This window comes from Canis lupus, chromosome 1 (genome assembly GCF_048164855.1).
Source record: "Canis lupus baileyi chromosome 1, mCanLup2.hap1, whole genome shotgun sequence".
Lineage (NCBI taxonomy): Eukaryota > Metazoa > Chordata > Mammalia > Carnivora > Canidae > Canis > Canis lupus.
In genome coordinates this window covers 14,423,068-14,439,491 of record NC_132838.1, presented here as the reverse complement: position 1 = coordinate 14,439,491, position 16,424 = coordinate 14,423,068, and the positions used below count along the sequence as shown (strand labels likewise).

The following is a 16,424-nucleotide window of genomic DNA, read 5'->3' as shown; positions in this document are numbered from 1 at the left end:
TCAATACTTCTTTAAGATATTAAAGCGTAAGCATCGGGAGAGCCAAATGATATTTTCAGCGCAACCCTCTTGTTTTACAGCAAAGGAAAAAGACCAAGTTAAATGATTTGTCTAAAAGCTGAGAGCTGGGCAGTAGCTGATTTAAGCTCTTCCCTCAAACACATGCTAAGTTTATTCTTCAGTCATAAAGGACACATCTCTTTGTTAAAGAAACACCTCTAGAGAATAAAATATCTGGTTAACCTTATGCATCCTCACAGAGTATTAGACCAAAAATACTATGTAAATATCAGTAGTACTTTGTGTATTAAATTAAGCAAGCAAGGGGCACCTGGGTGGCTCAGTGGTTAAGCATCTGCCTTTGGCTCAGATTGTGATCCCAGGGGCTGGGATTGAGTCCTGCATTGGGCTCCCCGCAGGGAGCCTGCTTCCCCCTCTGCCTCTTTCTCTCTGCCTCTCTTTGCGTTTCTCATGAATAAATAAATAAAATCCTTTTAAAAATTAGTTAATTAACTAAGCAAGCAAAACACCTCACACTCATCTTGCTTCTAGCATAATCTGTATGATGCCTGAAAAATGTTAACAGCAAAATTCAAGGGTTGAGCAGATTCTCTTTCACTGATGTCAAGTCTACAAGTGTCTAATTTAATACAACAACATGTGTAAAGTAGCTACAAACTAAAAGGGAACAAACATTTCTGAGCTGGAAGATATAAATATAAAACTGAATTCAGTGTTTACCTCCATCTGCAAAGCTTCAGCCAATCCCCTGATGGCAAATTTGGATGAAGAATAGGCCGTAAAACCGAATAATCCCAACTGTCCTGCCTGGGAGGAGACAAAGACGATCCTGCCCACCCGACGCTCCTTCATGGTGGTGATCACAGCTCGGCTGGGGTACACACTGCCGAGGTAGTTGACACTCATTAGTCTCTGTAGGGAACAAAGAGCCACGTGAGAAGTGAGCAAGGTCAAGGCCTCAAGCCTGCAGTCCACAGCTCTGTACACTCTCAAGATCTGAGTTCAGTGAAGACCAAGTGATGGGGAGCCCAATGGATGCGCCGAAGGAATGACTGACTGATATAATGATCCCATGAATGGGTCATGATGCTCATGACCTGCCGTCTGTAGCCTGTTTCTTTTATTTTTTTTTTTAAGATTTTATTTATTTATTCATGAGAAACACAGAGAGAGAGAAAGACGGAGACATAGGCAGAGGGAGAAGCAGGCTCCATGCCAGGAGCCCGATGTGGGACTTGATCCTGGGACTCTAGGATCACACCCTAGGCCGAAGGCAGGAGCTCAACCACGGAGCCACCCAGGGATCCCTGAAGCCTGTTTCAATCTAGTCTTGCATTCTCACCATGACAGCAGTGATGTCTTTGCTGAAAACTGGTCAGGATTAGTTTTCTCCTTACCAAAAGTACACTGCATCTTGCAGGTAACACTTTTTGAAAGACAGTTTTAGGGAAAAGCCCCCAAATATTTCTAAACCTATTAGTTGGGATCCCTGGGTGGCACAGCGGTTTAGGGCCTGCCTTTGGCCCAGGGCGCGATCCTGGAGACCCGGGATCAAATCCCACATTGGGCTCCCGGTGCATGGAGCCTGCTTCTCCCTCTGCCTATGTCTCTGCCTCTCTCTCTCTCTCTCTGTGACTATCATAAGTAAATTAAATAAATAAATAAATAAATAAATAAATAAATAAATAAATAAATAAATAAAAATAAAAATAAAAATAAAAATAAAATAAAATAAAATAAAATAAAATAAAAATAAATAAACCTATTAGTTCTAAGCTACACAAAGAGACCAAGACTGCGGTTAGGAGCAATGGACTGTGGTTTGAAGCCCTGGCTTGACAATTTACTACCTATCTGATGATGAAGAAGAAAGTCAGCTACTGTGCTTATTTCTGCAGCTGAACACAGGGCTAATGCTGGTACTAGCTCATAGGGCTGTTGCAAGAATTGAAAGAGGAAAACACAAGTCAAGTGGCAGCACAGTCTCTGACCCACAGTAAGTGACCAATACTGGCTCCTGGATTATGATGGGTAAGAGCTTACATAGGTACCAAGAGTCTATTTTCCCTTCATCCTGAGAACTCTTAAAAACCTTGTTTTAACTTGGAAATCTACAAGTACGTGCATCAAAATGTCTCTATATTAAAGTCTTGTAAAAATACTAGATCTATCAGCACATGAAACCAAACACTTCATTGAGGAACTCTGAGTCAACCATGAATGTTGACTCTACAGAAAGTCATATAGCTCTTAGAGATGGTGACCAGAAACACCAGAGGATACGGGAAATACTTATTCTGCAAGTTTAAAAAAGCAGAGGGCATATAATACTATATTTACACTGTAACTACAGACTGTAACTAATTCAAATATTAAATAAAAGTACATGTACACAGGTGCAAAATGAATGAATGAACCATAGACAACTGTAAATGGTGCCTGGGTGGTTCAGTTGTTGAGTGTCTGACTCTTAATTTCGGCTCAGGTCCTAATCTCACGGATCATGAGACCAAGCCCCGCATCGAGGTCTGTGCTCAGTGGGAGTCTACTTGGATATTCTCTCTGCCCCTTCCCCCACTCGTTCTCTCTCTCTCTCATTCTAATAAATAAATAAAATATTTTTTAAAAATGTAGCCCTAAATCTACTAAAGACATTAAATTAAAGTTAGTCCCACAAAGATAACCTCAGGCTTCCCTGGAAAATTCGAGCAAACATTTAAGGATAATACCAATTCTACACAAATCCTTCCAGAAAAGTGAAGAGAATATTCCCCTACTTATGGTAAGAGGCCAACATTACCTTTACACAAAAATCAGAAAAGACCATTACAAGGAAAGAAAACAACTAATATCCCTCAAGAACACAGAAAGGATGAATAGCCAAGTGGGGTCTATCCCAGGAATGCAAGGCTGGCTTAACACTGGAAATTAATCAATGTAATTCACCATATCAACAAACTAAATAAGAACTCTGAAATCATCCCAGGAGATGCAGAAAAAGCACCTGACAAAATTCAACTTCCATTCTTTATAAAAACTCTCAGCAGGGGCCCTTTGGTGGCTTAGTGGGTTAGGCATCCAACTCTTCTTGATTTTGGCTCAGGTCGTGATCTCAGGGTCTTGAGATCAAGCCCTGAGTTGGACTCTGCACTCAACATGGAGCCTGCTTTAGATTCTCTCTTTCCGTTTCTCTGCCCCTCCCTGTCCCCACTCGTGGGTGCTCTTTAAAGAAAAAAGAAAGAAAAAAACTCTCAGCAAACTAGGAATACCAGAGAACTTTCTCAACTTGATAAACGGCATCTAAGCAAAAACAACAGAAAGAACAAAACTACAACAAACATCATACTTAATGGTTAAAAAAAAAAAGTTTTCTCCCAAGATCAGGAACACTACAGCACGTCTGTCCTCACCATTTCCCTTCTGTACTGGATGTTCTAACCGTACAATAAGGGTGCCCAGATGGGTACAGAAAAGTAAAACTGTTGCAAATGACATGATCTTGAATGCAGAAAATCCAGTGAGCACTAGAATTAATAATGGACGTCAGCCAGACTGCAAGATCAATACACAAAAATCAATTGAATTTCTCTACATTAGCAATGAACATTCAGAAAATGCCATAAAAACTACCATTTATACTAGCATCAGAAAATAGGAAATGTTGAAAAATGAGGTGCAAGACCCATGCACTGAAAACTACAAGACACCGCTGAGAGAAACGGAAGAAAATTTAAATAAATGGAGATATATTCTACATTCACAGGTTAGAAGACTCAATGTTGTTAAGACGTCAGCTCTCCTCATGTGGATCTATAGAGTCAATCAAACATGAAAATACTTATCACTGATACAGGTAGATAAACAGGACATAGGTCCAAGAATCCATAAAGAAAACCCATTAAGTGGAAAATTAAGAGAAGTGCATTGACCTTCCCAAAGACCGCCTCCCGTTTCAGATTCACTGGACGGCCTCCCAGACTCTGCACCTCGTCGTACCCATGACTAAGATTTATGGCAGTGAGAAGGCACAAGGCAAAATTATCAAGGACAAAAGGCACCTGGGTCAAAGGCCAGAAGAACCTGGCACACGTTTCCAAGCATCCTCTCATCCTCTTGGCAGGGAGTCGCACAGCACCTGCCGGGATCCCCCAGCCGTGGGCTGTAACAACACAGCCGACCACGTGAGGCATGCACACACTTTCAGGGGAGCCCTGGGAGCCTCAGTAAAGTGCACACGAGACAAACAAACCAGCCATCAAAACAAAACAAATTAAAAAATGAGAGAGTTCATTTTAAATAAAAATGAACTCTGATCTTCAGAAAATGCACCAAACCTGGCAGTGGGTGTTCTCACAGGACCTGCGGACAATGAGCACAGTGGCCTTGACCACAGCCCCACAACGGGCAGGGACGGACAAAGCGGGAGCAGAGGGGTGAACGCAGGCCTGGGGCTGGGGGTACAGAGGACTGCTGCCTGCGTTCAGGACAGGGCAGCCAGAGGCCTCGTCCCTGGGTCCCAGGCAACAGGTGTGGGGTTAACTGTCCTTTCTTTTTAGAAGCCTGCTTCTCCCTGGGGCCGGAGCGCTTCCAGCATCGCCCAACAGCTGTTCAAGCCCTCCCTGCGCCCATCTCCTCGCCGCCCCCTCACACAGCCTGGGGTTTACCCACCGGAGCACCTGCACCGGCATCACTCACATCACCCGCATCCTCCACATCATGATCTCCTGCCCTGATGACCTCTGACCCCTCCTGAACCGCTCCTGACACAACCAGCAGAAAGATCCTCTGATCTGCTACTGCCCAGCCCAGCTTAAGCCCCTTCAAAGGTGCTGGACTAGAATCCCAACTCCCCATGGTGGCCTTTGAGACCCCAGTGGTTCTGGCCCCTGCGCCACTCCACATTGCTCCGGAAGCTGACCCCCGACCTCCTAGCCCTCCTATGACCCCTGGCTCCTGCCCCAAACAGGACTCCTGGTCAGGTCCTTGAGTCTGCCCTCCACACTGAGTCAGGGTGACTCTACAGATTGCCCCTCCATTAGCCTCCCTCTCTCTCTCTCTCTCTCTCTCACACACACACACACACACACACTCACACACCCTCACAGTCATCCACACTCACTCTCACATCCTCACACTCACTCCTCACACACTCATTCACACACTCACACCCTTCCACACACACTCACACACACCTGACTCCTCTTTGCCTGGCCACCTCATCATCTGACGTCTTACCTCATCGCGTTCCGCCTAGACTGATACAACAACTATCTTCCCCAACTCATTCTTTACCCAGCTGCTGAAATCATCTTCAAAACCTCCCTCTGATTACTTACAGTAAAGGCCTGCAGGTCAAGGCAACTACCTTTCATGCTGATTTGATAAAGGAGCCTTAAGACACTCGAGTCCCAGATAAGGTGCCCCTCTGCCTACAGCTATATCTGGACTCTCCCTCCTGGACGATAAATCACAGAGGTTATGGTGCTTTCCCAGAGTCCACCAGAAGCAAGGTGTCTATGCTGCTACTCTAGCACTCTCATTTTCCATAAAAAGGGGATGTCATTTACCTTCTCGGAGAAAAACATTCAAAAGCCACTACTACAATGAAGGTTCATGGAGCATTAGGGAAAAGACAGTTGATACCATGTCAACTAAAAAACTGTTTTGTACTTTAGAAGGATTATGAATCTGGGGATCCCTGGGTGGCGCAGCGGTTTAGCGCCTGCCTTTGGCCCAGGGCGCGATCCTGGAGACCCAGAATCGAATCCCACGTCGGGCTCCCGGTGCATGGAGCCTGCTTCTCCCTCTGCCTATGTCTCTGCCTCTCTCTCTCTGTGACTATCATAAATAAATAAAAATTTAAAAAAAAAAGGATTATGAATCTGATGTTCATTTATTTAGAGCTCATAGAAATTACTAAGAGACGTTCCATGACAAACTTGTTTAAAAATATAAACCAAGATGTGTCATTTGTTTTTCTTTGTTTTTGTTGTTTTTTTTTTTTTTTAGAGATTTTATTTATTTATTCATGAGAGGCAGAGACACAGAAGCAGGGACACAGAAGCAGAGGAAGAAGCAGGCTCCATGCAGGGAGCCTGACGTGGGACTCGATTCCCATCTCCAGGATCACACCCTGGGCTGAAGGCGGCACTAAACCACTGAGCCACCCGGGCTGCCTGATGTGTCATCTTTTTGCCTTGATTTCAGAACTCAAGAGTCTGCTCTTGAACTTCTCTGGTTTACCACTGTTAAAAACCCTGACAGCTGAGATGAAAATCCAGCATCTCTTGGCTTACAGAGAGCTCTCTTCAAAAGAGTGTACCTTGGTGAATCATCACGGCAATGCAGGTCAATTTGGAGCTTTTATGCTCATTTTATAGCTGGGAAAACCAAGGCCCAGAGACTCGTCCAAGCTCTTAAGGTTAGATGGCCATGGTACTACAACTAAAACCTTGTCCGACTTTCCCCTAGCCTTCTAAAGCTTCTAGTAAATCTAAATGCATTCTAACTATTTCATTTGTAAAGCCTTCACCTGTGGCCTTGTTCTCCTTGGAGTATCTGGGCTAGCACATGAGCAAAAAGCAAATGTCCACTTACTTCAAAAGTACTAACTTCAAGATCTTCAAATTTTCCCGAAAGTGACATTCCCGCACAGTTCACAAGCATGTCCACTGGGCCCAGTTTCTCCTGTGCCTGGAAAAGTTTATCAGAGCAGCCATGAAGAAAAAGAGAAGCATCACTTGGTAGCAACTCAGTGCCAATAAATAAAGTCTAACAAACTATTAAAGCTACAGAGATGATTTATCAGTTCCAAGCCCTACGCCAAACTGCTAAGAACCAATTGAAAGGCAAGCAAATCAATTCCAGGTAGCCCAACCTCTTACTTGTTTTATGACATTCTCTACTTGGCTATAGTCTTGAGATACGTCAACTGATATACAAAGTACCACCTGTGAGGAAGAGAAAAAGACGATCAAAGTCATGCAGGCGTCTAAAAGCATTTTTTTAAAGAGTTTTTTTTTTAAATCAAGGCAATTCTTTCCAATAGCTAGGGAGTCTAGTCTTGTGGGCATAGATTGCAGTGTTGGAAACCTGCTGACAGTGCACTACTGGAGCCTAATTTTCTTGGCAGTTCTCACAGAAAACTCTTATGCAAACTGAAAAACACATCTTAAGAAATATTGGTCAAAGTACAAACTTTCAGGTATAAAATAAATAAGTCCTGGAGATCTCCTGTACGACACAGTGACTACCGATATGAATACTACATTGTATACTTGAAATCTGCTGAGAGTAGATCTTGAATGCTCTCAATACACACACAGAATAACTATGTGAAGTGATGGGGTGTGTTAATCAACTTGAGGTGGTGAGGATGTCATGATGCAAATGTGTATCAAATCAGCACACTGTGCCCCTCAGATCCATACAATTCTTGTCAGTTTTACCTAGATAAGGCTGGAAACAGATAAGAAATGTAAAGAGCTCCTCTTGGAACACCGCTAACCTACAGTGACCGAAGGCAGGTCTGAGATCACTTGTGGTCAGATGAGGGAGGCCTGGCTCGTGGGGAAACAAGTGGAACTCTGGGGGGATGGACATGCTCTGTGTCTGGATCTCAGGGCTGGCTGTACACGTGTATGCATCTGTCAAAAGCCATCAAACTGTACTCTTTATATGGGTGCGGTTTACTGGACATAAATTATAGCTCTGGTTATTAAAAAGAATACATAAATTACATAAAGGATCAATAAATTGTACATCAATTGTATCTCAATTGTTAACATCTTAGGTTGTTAAAAATAAAAACAATAAATCTAATAAATACGCTTAAAAAATACTCCCCTTGGAGCACTCCCAGGGCTCAGACTGCCCTACTGGGAGTCCGAATCAGCAGGCAGGGGATGAAGAGATAAGCAAACAATACCTACTCACAAAAGCCACCTGAGTTTGAGTCCCTGCACTGGTGATTTTATCTTTCGAGGCCAAGGGTCGATCTGGGGCTGTGGGAGCTTGAGGTCCCTGACTCTGGGCTGATGGGCCACTCAGGGATTCTCTAGACAAGGGGCCACCCAGGCAGGCCCTCGAGCCCACCCAGTCCAAGCCTGGCCACGCTCAGGGGTTCACAGCACAGAGAGATGGCAGGAAGAGCCCAGCCCACACTTGCCAAGGGAAACAATTCCATTTGGTCTTTGGAAAGGAAGAAAGGAAGAAGGAAGGAGAGGAAGCACATATTTCAGCGCTTGCTTTGATAGAAATTTATAAAATAGCCGTTAAGGATATGAAAGGGCACTAACAATGAGCTATTGTTTTAATTTCCCTTTTTGGACCATGTTTTCAAATCCAGAGCTAAGCCTCTGAGATCGGAATGTTCTAGGTTCCAAGGAGGGGGTCGCAGAGAGAGGGAGAAAGGCATTTTCTGGACTTCTCAGTCTTTCCAGGAGTTCTCCTCGGTGGACACTGGCCGCCAAGCCAGGGGGCAGACAGAATGAGTGTGTACAGGAGGGCACATCCACATGGGCACTCGCGCCCGCATGTGGCCTCGAGTGTAAGCGGTGGAAGGAGAGGGCCTGGTGTCCGCAAGCCTGAGTCCTGATCCTGCCCCTTTGGTCACTAGCCGGGCGGCAGCTGAGGAGGCAGCGGTGGCCTCACCAGGCCCAGAAAGGGTGTCAGGAGCTGGTGACCAGAGATCCCTTCCAGCTCTAAGATGCGACGTGCAGAATAAAGCCACGACGTGAGAGATGACTGCCTTAGAATCGGATGCGCCAGGCAGGAAGTCTTATTTGGTGCAGGAAGGAACCCTGTCCAAAGGATCTGAATTCCTAAGGAAACAGCCTCCTTCACAAATGTCACCTGGAATATTCCAGAGGAGCTGCCCCTGGGTTTTATGCCTCTAATCAGGATTTTTTACATGAGTCTTTTCATACAATATTAGATCATTTACTATAAATAAAAGCTATCCCAAGGACAAGTAAAATTAAAAAAAAAAAAGAGAAAGAAAGAAAGAAAGAAAGAAAGAAAGAAAGAAAGAAAGAAAGAGAAAGAAAAAAAAAGAAAGAAGAAAGAAGAAAGAAAGAAAGAAAGAAAGAAAGAAAGAAAGAAAAGAAAGAAAGAAAGAAAAAGAAAGAAAGAAAGAAAGAAAGAAAGAAAGAAAGAAAGAAAGAAAGAAAGAAAGAAAGACTAACCAGTCACCAGGAGAAAAGTGTCCACAGGGCCCTGCTTACGCTGAGCCCTGTGGCAAAGCCCTTCTGTGCAGGCAAAGGCTCAAGCTCCATCAGGCCCACCCCAGCCCTGCCGTCTGTCCTCTCCCTGACGCGCACGTCTGGAACCTGCCACATGACCCTAAGCATCTGGAACCTGCCACATGACCCAAAGCCTTCCGACAGCTCAAGTGGGGACGGGAGTCACGGTGAAGAAGTCCGGGCAGAGAGAGGGTGCTGACGGCAGGCCTGGCCTTTGGCCAGCAGCATTCACGCTCCATGGCTTCAGAGGATACGTCTTTCTCTATCAGAACTTCCAGGAATCGGGGAAAGGTGAGGGATTTGCGGAGCTGGCAGCTTCCCAACAGTCCCGGACTGCAGGGAAGGGGAGCACAGAGGCCACGGAGGAGAGAAAATCTCACAAGCAAGGCTCTCTGCCTGCAGCACAGATACGCGAGCAGAGAAGTGCAAGCAGCCCTCGCACAGGGAAACGACCACATACGCTGGGCACCTGGACTCTGCTGAAGGAGTTACAGGAGAGAGGTCGATTCGTTCTTACTGACATGGGAAGATCTCTAACATATTTTGGAGGTGAAGCAAAGAGGCAATTAGAACTACAGTGAGGGGCGCCTGGGTGGCCCAGTCAGTTAAGCGTCTGACTCTTGCTTTTGGCTCAGGTCTTGATCTGAGGGGGTGGGATTGAGCCCCACATTGGGCTCCACACTCGGCTTGGAGTCTGCTTGAGATTCTTTCCCTCTCCCTCCCCCACTGCTCCTCCCCCTGCTTGCTCATGTGCTCTCTCAAATAAATAAGTAAAATACATTTTAAAAAATAATAATAAAACTACAGTGAAACAGCATTTAAAACCCATCTGAGGGGCACCTGGGTGGCTCAGTGGTTGAGCATCTGCCTTTGGCTCAGGGCATGATCCTGGAGTCCTGGGATCGAGTCCTGCATCGGGCTCCCTGCAAGGAGCCTGCTTCTCCCTCTGCCTGTGTCTCTCTCTCTCTCTCTCTGTCTCTCATGAATAAATACATAAAATCTTAAAAAAAAAAAATCCAAAAGGCAAAAATTAGGAAATGTGCCAATACCAAAGTGTTGGCAGGATGCAGGGCAACCAGGGCAGCGGGTACTACCAGTGGGCATGTCCCCACGCCAGTGAAGTTGAAGATGCACATGCATTGTAACTGTTACTCCACAATCCTATTTCCAGGCACCATCCATTCTTGCACACGTACACAGAGATGTGTTGTAGAAAAACTTCAGTGACAGCAAGAAATAAAACAAACTAGCCAAAACACCAAAAGTGAGATATCCACCAACAGTAGAATTGATGAACAAAAGGTAGTATATATGTATTCAGAAAATGTGTGACAGCAGTTAAAACACACACACACACACACACACACACAAACTATGATTTTATGCAGCAACAGCAAGGAATTTCAAAAGCAGTATCTAGCGAAGAGATCAAGTTGCACAAAAGTACCAGAAAAACGACGTGCTACACATCTACAGAGGTAGAAAGCAGGTTAGTGATCGCCTGGGGCTGTGAGGGGTGAAGGGGGAAGCAGGGAGTGACACGATCTGGGCTCTCCTGGTGGGATGATGGAAAAATTCTCAAATGGATTCTGGTGCTGGGTGCACAACTCCATGGATACGCTAGACGCCACTGAGCTGTACACTTGACACGGGTGAATTGAATAGTATGTGAGGTATGCCTCAGGAATGCAGACAAAAAAAAAAAAAAACAAATAAATAAGAATGATGCCATAAAGTTCAAAGAGAAGCAGAAAGAAACAGTATACTACGGAGAGTCACACGTACCACCTCGTCAAATTATGAAAAAAGCATAGCAACACAAAAGTCAGGTTGGGGGTTGCCTCTAGGAATGAGACTGGGCGATATGGGCACCCAGAGGGGGCTTCAGGGGCCCCAGAAAATCTCATTTCTTAAGCTGGGTGAGGAGTATCATAGTAACTTATTGTTATGTTTTATACTGAAAGATATACACACACACACACACACACACACACACGCCATTTTATTCATCCCAAAATGCCATAACCCCCCCAAAAAAATTTAGTACCCCTTTCCACTTATGTGTTTGTATGAAGTCACCTTAAATAAATAATTGAGATCATTTTCTGTAAAAACATGTGATCACTGGTGCACGGAAGTCAAAGTCTGTACATTTTGGGGAATGGCCTGAACTTGTAGACAATTCAAATGATTTCACCTTTTTCAAAAACAGTCTAATATGTATTTTAATTAGGAAAAACCCTACACGTTTTCAATGAACTATTCACAGTTGAAATAACCGTTTTTCCCCCTTTCCACAACTATGTTGATTAGCACAGAAAATGCATCATGAAGACTGATCATACCTGTTTATCATTAATAGAGTGCTTTTCAATTTCTTTCTTTGCCTGCAGCAGCTTGTCCTGAAAGCAACAGAGAACAATTAGTTCTGGTGATTGTCTATTTGTCTGCTTGTTTGTTTAAATGGAGCGAAAAAGCAATTATTTGTGTATTTATTAAATTCTAGAAAACACGCGAGACAGCACCTATGTTGCATAGCTATGGGCCACTGTCTACGAAAGAAAGAAGCTCTAAAGTTATTTTGGCTATGATTAAGTTTTTCTGAAAGGTAACAGAAAAACAAAGAAACTGCAAAATCCTAATCAACACTACTAATTGCTGATGGGCACCATATCAACTCTAATAAATGTTTTGATCTGACATTATTTGGTTGTGATATAAAACAAGAACCACCACATGGCTGTGCAGTGCTTCCCAAACTTAAGAGTTCACATGGTTTCACATCAAGAGTGCTTTCATAAGAGATTGTCCAATATTTTCCTCCTCTACCATAAAAGCAAATATAGTGAAAATCACCTTTCAGGTACATTGAGAAAACCGAATCCTGGCAACTTTCGAGAATAATCTTAAGACAAGCAAAGCTACCCTGAAACTGAGAAACTCTGCCAAGGTCTCAATTTTGCTTGTTTTACTCATTTTCAAAGAGAGAGACGTATCAGTTTACAGTTCTTAATTTGTTCAAAAAGTTGTAATTTCAGTACATCAGGACAGCTAGAGAAGAACAAAGGAGGAGGCGAATCCTTGGGAAAGACGTGGGTTTTCTGAACATGGGTGTGTCTATAATAATTTTGTTCTACGAATAAAGATACACACAACTTTCCTTTGTCAAAAGTAGAATAAACAACTATATTAGATAATAAAGAATTTCTGGATACCAGAAGGCTCGTCTGCTCATTCATGTCTAGCATTGCAAGGACCAGAGAAGGAGCTTCTGAAACACCTCAAACCCGGTGTCTCCCCTGCTTCCTTCTCATCTGCCTTGTATCAAATATCGGCACAGCTTAAATCTCACCAAATGCCATTTTATTAAAGTTATATTTTCCTTCCCATAAAGTGGCTTTGATGTCAAAGTAAATTCATTGTTAGAGATGTCAGGATACAAATGAAAGGTAGCAATCCCACTGTTCTCGATTTTAAGAAGGAATAATGAACATCAAAGCCTAATTCTAGGCCAATATTTAAACATCCCCCCCCCCAGACTCTCCCTGGCAGCTGTGCACCCCTACCTGAGTGGCCACCTACTACTGCCCTCCTGTGGCACAGGTGAGTCCAGAGTCCCCCAGCAGTGATGCCCTGCTGGCATCCCCAGCCCTTCCATCAACCCTCCCTTCATTTCTTCACTCCACAGCTCCACACTGAGCACCCTCTGGGAGCCAAGCATTATGCCAAGCACAGAACAACGGCAGTGGACAACAATACGGCCGTGGTCACCTCCCCCCGCCTCCACGGAGCCAGAGGGCTTCACAACTGTTCATGTGAATACAGTGTCATTGCTTTGGATGTGGAAACGACTCTAGCAAGAGTAACAGACCTTGGGAGGGGAGGGGAGGGGAGGGGAGGGGAGGGGAGGGGAGGAGAGGAGAGGAGAGGAGAGGAAAGGAGAAGAGAGGAGAGGAGAGGAGAGGAGAGGAGAGGAGAGGAGAGGAGAGGAGAGGAGAGGAGAAGAGAAGAGAGGAGAGGAGAGGAGGAAAAGGAGGGAGGGGAGGGGAGGGGAGGGAAAAGAAAAGAGAAGAAAAAGGAGAGGAGAGGAGAGGAGAGGAGAGGAGAGGAGAGGAGAGGAGAGGAGAGGAGAGGAGAGGAGAGGAGAGGAGAGGAGAGGAGAGGAGAGGAGAGGAGAGGAGAGAAAGGAAGAGAAGGAGAAGAGAAGAGAAGAGAAAGGAAGGGAAGGGAAAAGAAAGAAAAAAGCAAAGCACAGCAAAGCAGACCTTGTGTTGACTTGACACAGAAAACCACGTTTTGCTACACTGCTGGGAAGGAAGGAGCAAGATTTCCCATGGAGTCCGGTTTTGGTAGAGATGTACCTCATCTCCATAATAAGCAAATTCCAGGGAACCACCTGCATATCCTGAAGGACTGGGGATCAGCCCCGCAATCGGCTCAGCAGGGGTGCGTAGGCGGAGGCCCTCCCCCAGGGTCCCCACAGCAGGTGTGCACCCGCCCCAACCATCTCAACATGGACCATCTCGACAAGCAGCGTCTCTGATGTTGCTCAACCGTTGTGGAAACTAAATAAATATTTGTGGAACCGACCTGACTTCAACCAAGAAGTGTTTGCCCTGAATATGAGAAACAACCAGGGGTTCCAGGATCACACCTCAAACCAGAGAGATGAGCCACTTCTCGCCCAGGTTCACGACCCCTAAGCACAAGCCCAGCCTCTCGGGCTCATCAAAAGCTGAGTAAGCAAGTCCATGATAACACACCCAGAAGACGTACCTCATTTCGTGCCACCAGAGTTATAAACGCTCCTTGTTTATAGCACTCGATAGCAATGCACTTTCCAATGCCGCTGGAGCCTCCTGTAACCTAAAAGCAAATATAATAAAAATCTTAGCTCTTGCAATTTCCCTTCTCTGGGAAGTTTATTTAAAACAACTGGGACGGGCTCTAAAACCCAATCTACAAGAGACAGATTTTTAGCTATTGTAGTTTCCTCGTCCCAGACTCGATGAATGAATTAAGCAGAGACATGAAAGATTTTACTGTCTTGCTGCTTTGTTTTTGGTACTGAACTATAAATTGCACATCTATATTTTTCTGCGTTTACTGGAGGGAAAGTACCCTATAACTCGAGCTAATAAGTAAGCCATTAGTCTACCTCTGGTTCCAAATTCAAATGAATCTTATTTCCTTATTGCTTATCTCCTGTGTGACTATCTTCACAAGAGAAGAGCCACTTGCATAGATCTTCTAATATTTTACATGACCGCTTCTTAAAAAAGTATACAGGATCATATGGAAATACCAAAAGGGAAAGCTTTCCTTCTTGCACTGTTCCCCCATAATCTATAGCACAGCTCTACTGGCTTTGAGTTCCACGCTCCCTCCAACCACAGGGCCTTTGCACATTCTATCTCCCCTGCCCTTCTTTCATCTGGCTGGCATCCATTCACCCATTAAATCTCAGCTCAGGGGTGCCTGAGTGGCTCAGTCGGTTAAGTATCCAACTCTTGGTTTCAGCTCAGGTCATGATCCCATGGGTTGTGGGATCCAGTCCCACTTTGCTGGGCTTTGTGCTCAGCAGGGAGTCTGCTTGGAGATTCTCTCCCTCTATCCCTCCTCCCTCCCTCCCTCCCTCCCTCCCTCCCCACCAAATGAATAAATTTTTAAAAAATAAATAAATCTCAGCTCAAACATCACTTCCTCAGGAAAACCTTCACCTGCCCATTCCCTAACCTCAACCCACTTTTCAGCACCGCATCCTTTTCCCTTTACTTTATGGCACTCACAGACTCAAACAGCCATGCATTTATTTGTGTGGTTATCTGATTCACAACCATCTCTCCTATCCCTGCCTCATAAATGCCCTAAAAATACCTACTCTCTTTCTGCTCCCCACTACATTCCTAGCACTTAGCACAGCGCCTGGCACATAGGAAGGACTTGCTACATACTTACCTAAGTAAGACAGGTGTAATATTATTTTTCTAGTCATTTTTCCTATGCAAATTATATAATACAGGTCAAGAGAGTGGAGGGCCCCAGGTTGTCAGGTGAAGGAAGGGGGGAAAGTTTCACATAGGCAGCTGACCTTACATGGGATCATATCCTATATGATAGGATATACATGTCAAAATATCTTACGTCAAAAAAACTAATAAAAGGCTTTACAATATTACGTTAAGGAGCCAAACTGAAACTTAGCTGTCGACTTCCATACAACACACATTCGGGTGATTTCAAATATTTCACCATTAGGTATTAGTTATGCTGTAATGAACATCGCTGATCCCATCTCAATTATTTTAAAGTTACCAGGAAGCCACGCCTCCACAATGTCCCAATCTCCATGGATGCTTCGGCTTCCCTACTTCCCTTTAGCCAAGTCTTCACCACTGAAGAGGCTTCCTTGGCAGATAATTAACCAATTTTCTCCAGAAGGTTACTGTCAAAAAATCTACCTGTTGCCTCAGCTAAACAGTTGCCTCTGAGGAGCTCTTTGCTGCCAAGATATTTCATGGGGGCTCTGGCTTTTTAATTTTCACCCCACATTCCAATTCCATAGCAATTAACAGCCCCCCCCCCCCCCCCCCCGCTGTTGTATGATGGTGTTGCTGCCTCAGTGTTCCTCCACCCAACATCCCCCACATACCTACCTATCCAAATCCTACCTGTCCTGCAGAGGCCAGATCTAAGGTCCCCTCCTCCAAGAAGCTTTCCTGACTCTGTGGCTCAGTCCTATCCTTTCCCTGTCGCTTCCTCCGTTGTGCACATGTCTTAGCTCCCTTACCAGACTGTAAGCTCCTTGAGAACGAGCACCAAGTCCCATTTATCTCCCTCCCTCTGAGCACTGAACCCTCATAAGCAGCTGCTAAAGAAACCCTCAGCCTACATTATTGCAAAATGGTACAGTGGTACCATTTCTCTGAGGAATACAATGCCAAAAAAAAAAAAATGTGTAGTTTCCCTATTTGTTACTCAATAAATTACTGGAAGTTGAAGTTATGAGGTTATTGAAAAAATTTATAGGCTCTAAAGTGCTTTTACTATTACTGCTGTGTTTCATCTAGACTGTTGGTGGGTAAGCTAGCTGTGCTCATGTACCGCACAGCCAAGATACTGTCCAACCTGATAACTCCTAAGTTTTTTCCGTAAGAACAA

General features: G+C 44.6%; 1 protein-coding gene across 1 annotated transcript in view; it reads right to left on the bottom strand.

Annotated features, from left to right (window-relative positions):
• KDSR (3-ketodihydrosphingosine reductase) overlaps positions 1-16,424 on the bottom strand; it is a 38,001-nt gene that overhangs the window by 19,456 nt on the left and 2,121 nt on the right. The window contains exons 2-6 of the mRNA XM_072821285.1: positions 14,040-14,129; positions 11,609-11,665; positions 6,906-6,971; positions 6,619-6,714; positions 742-933 (exon numbers count right to left, since the gene is read on the bottom strand). Of these exons, the coding sequence (XP_072677386.1) occupies positions 742-933; positions 6,619-6,714; positions 6,906-6,971; positions 11,609-11,665; positions 14,040-14,129 (501 nt within the window). The remainder of the gene's footprint in view (positions 1-741; positions 934-6,618; positions 6,715-6,905; positions 6,972-11,608; positions 11,666-14,039; positions 14,130-16,424) is intronic.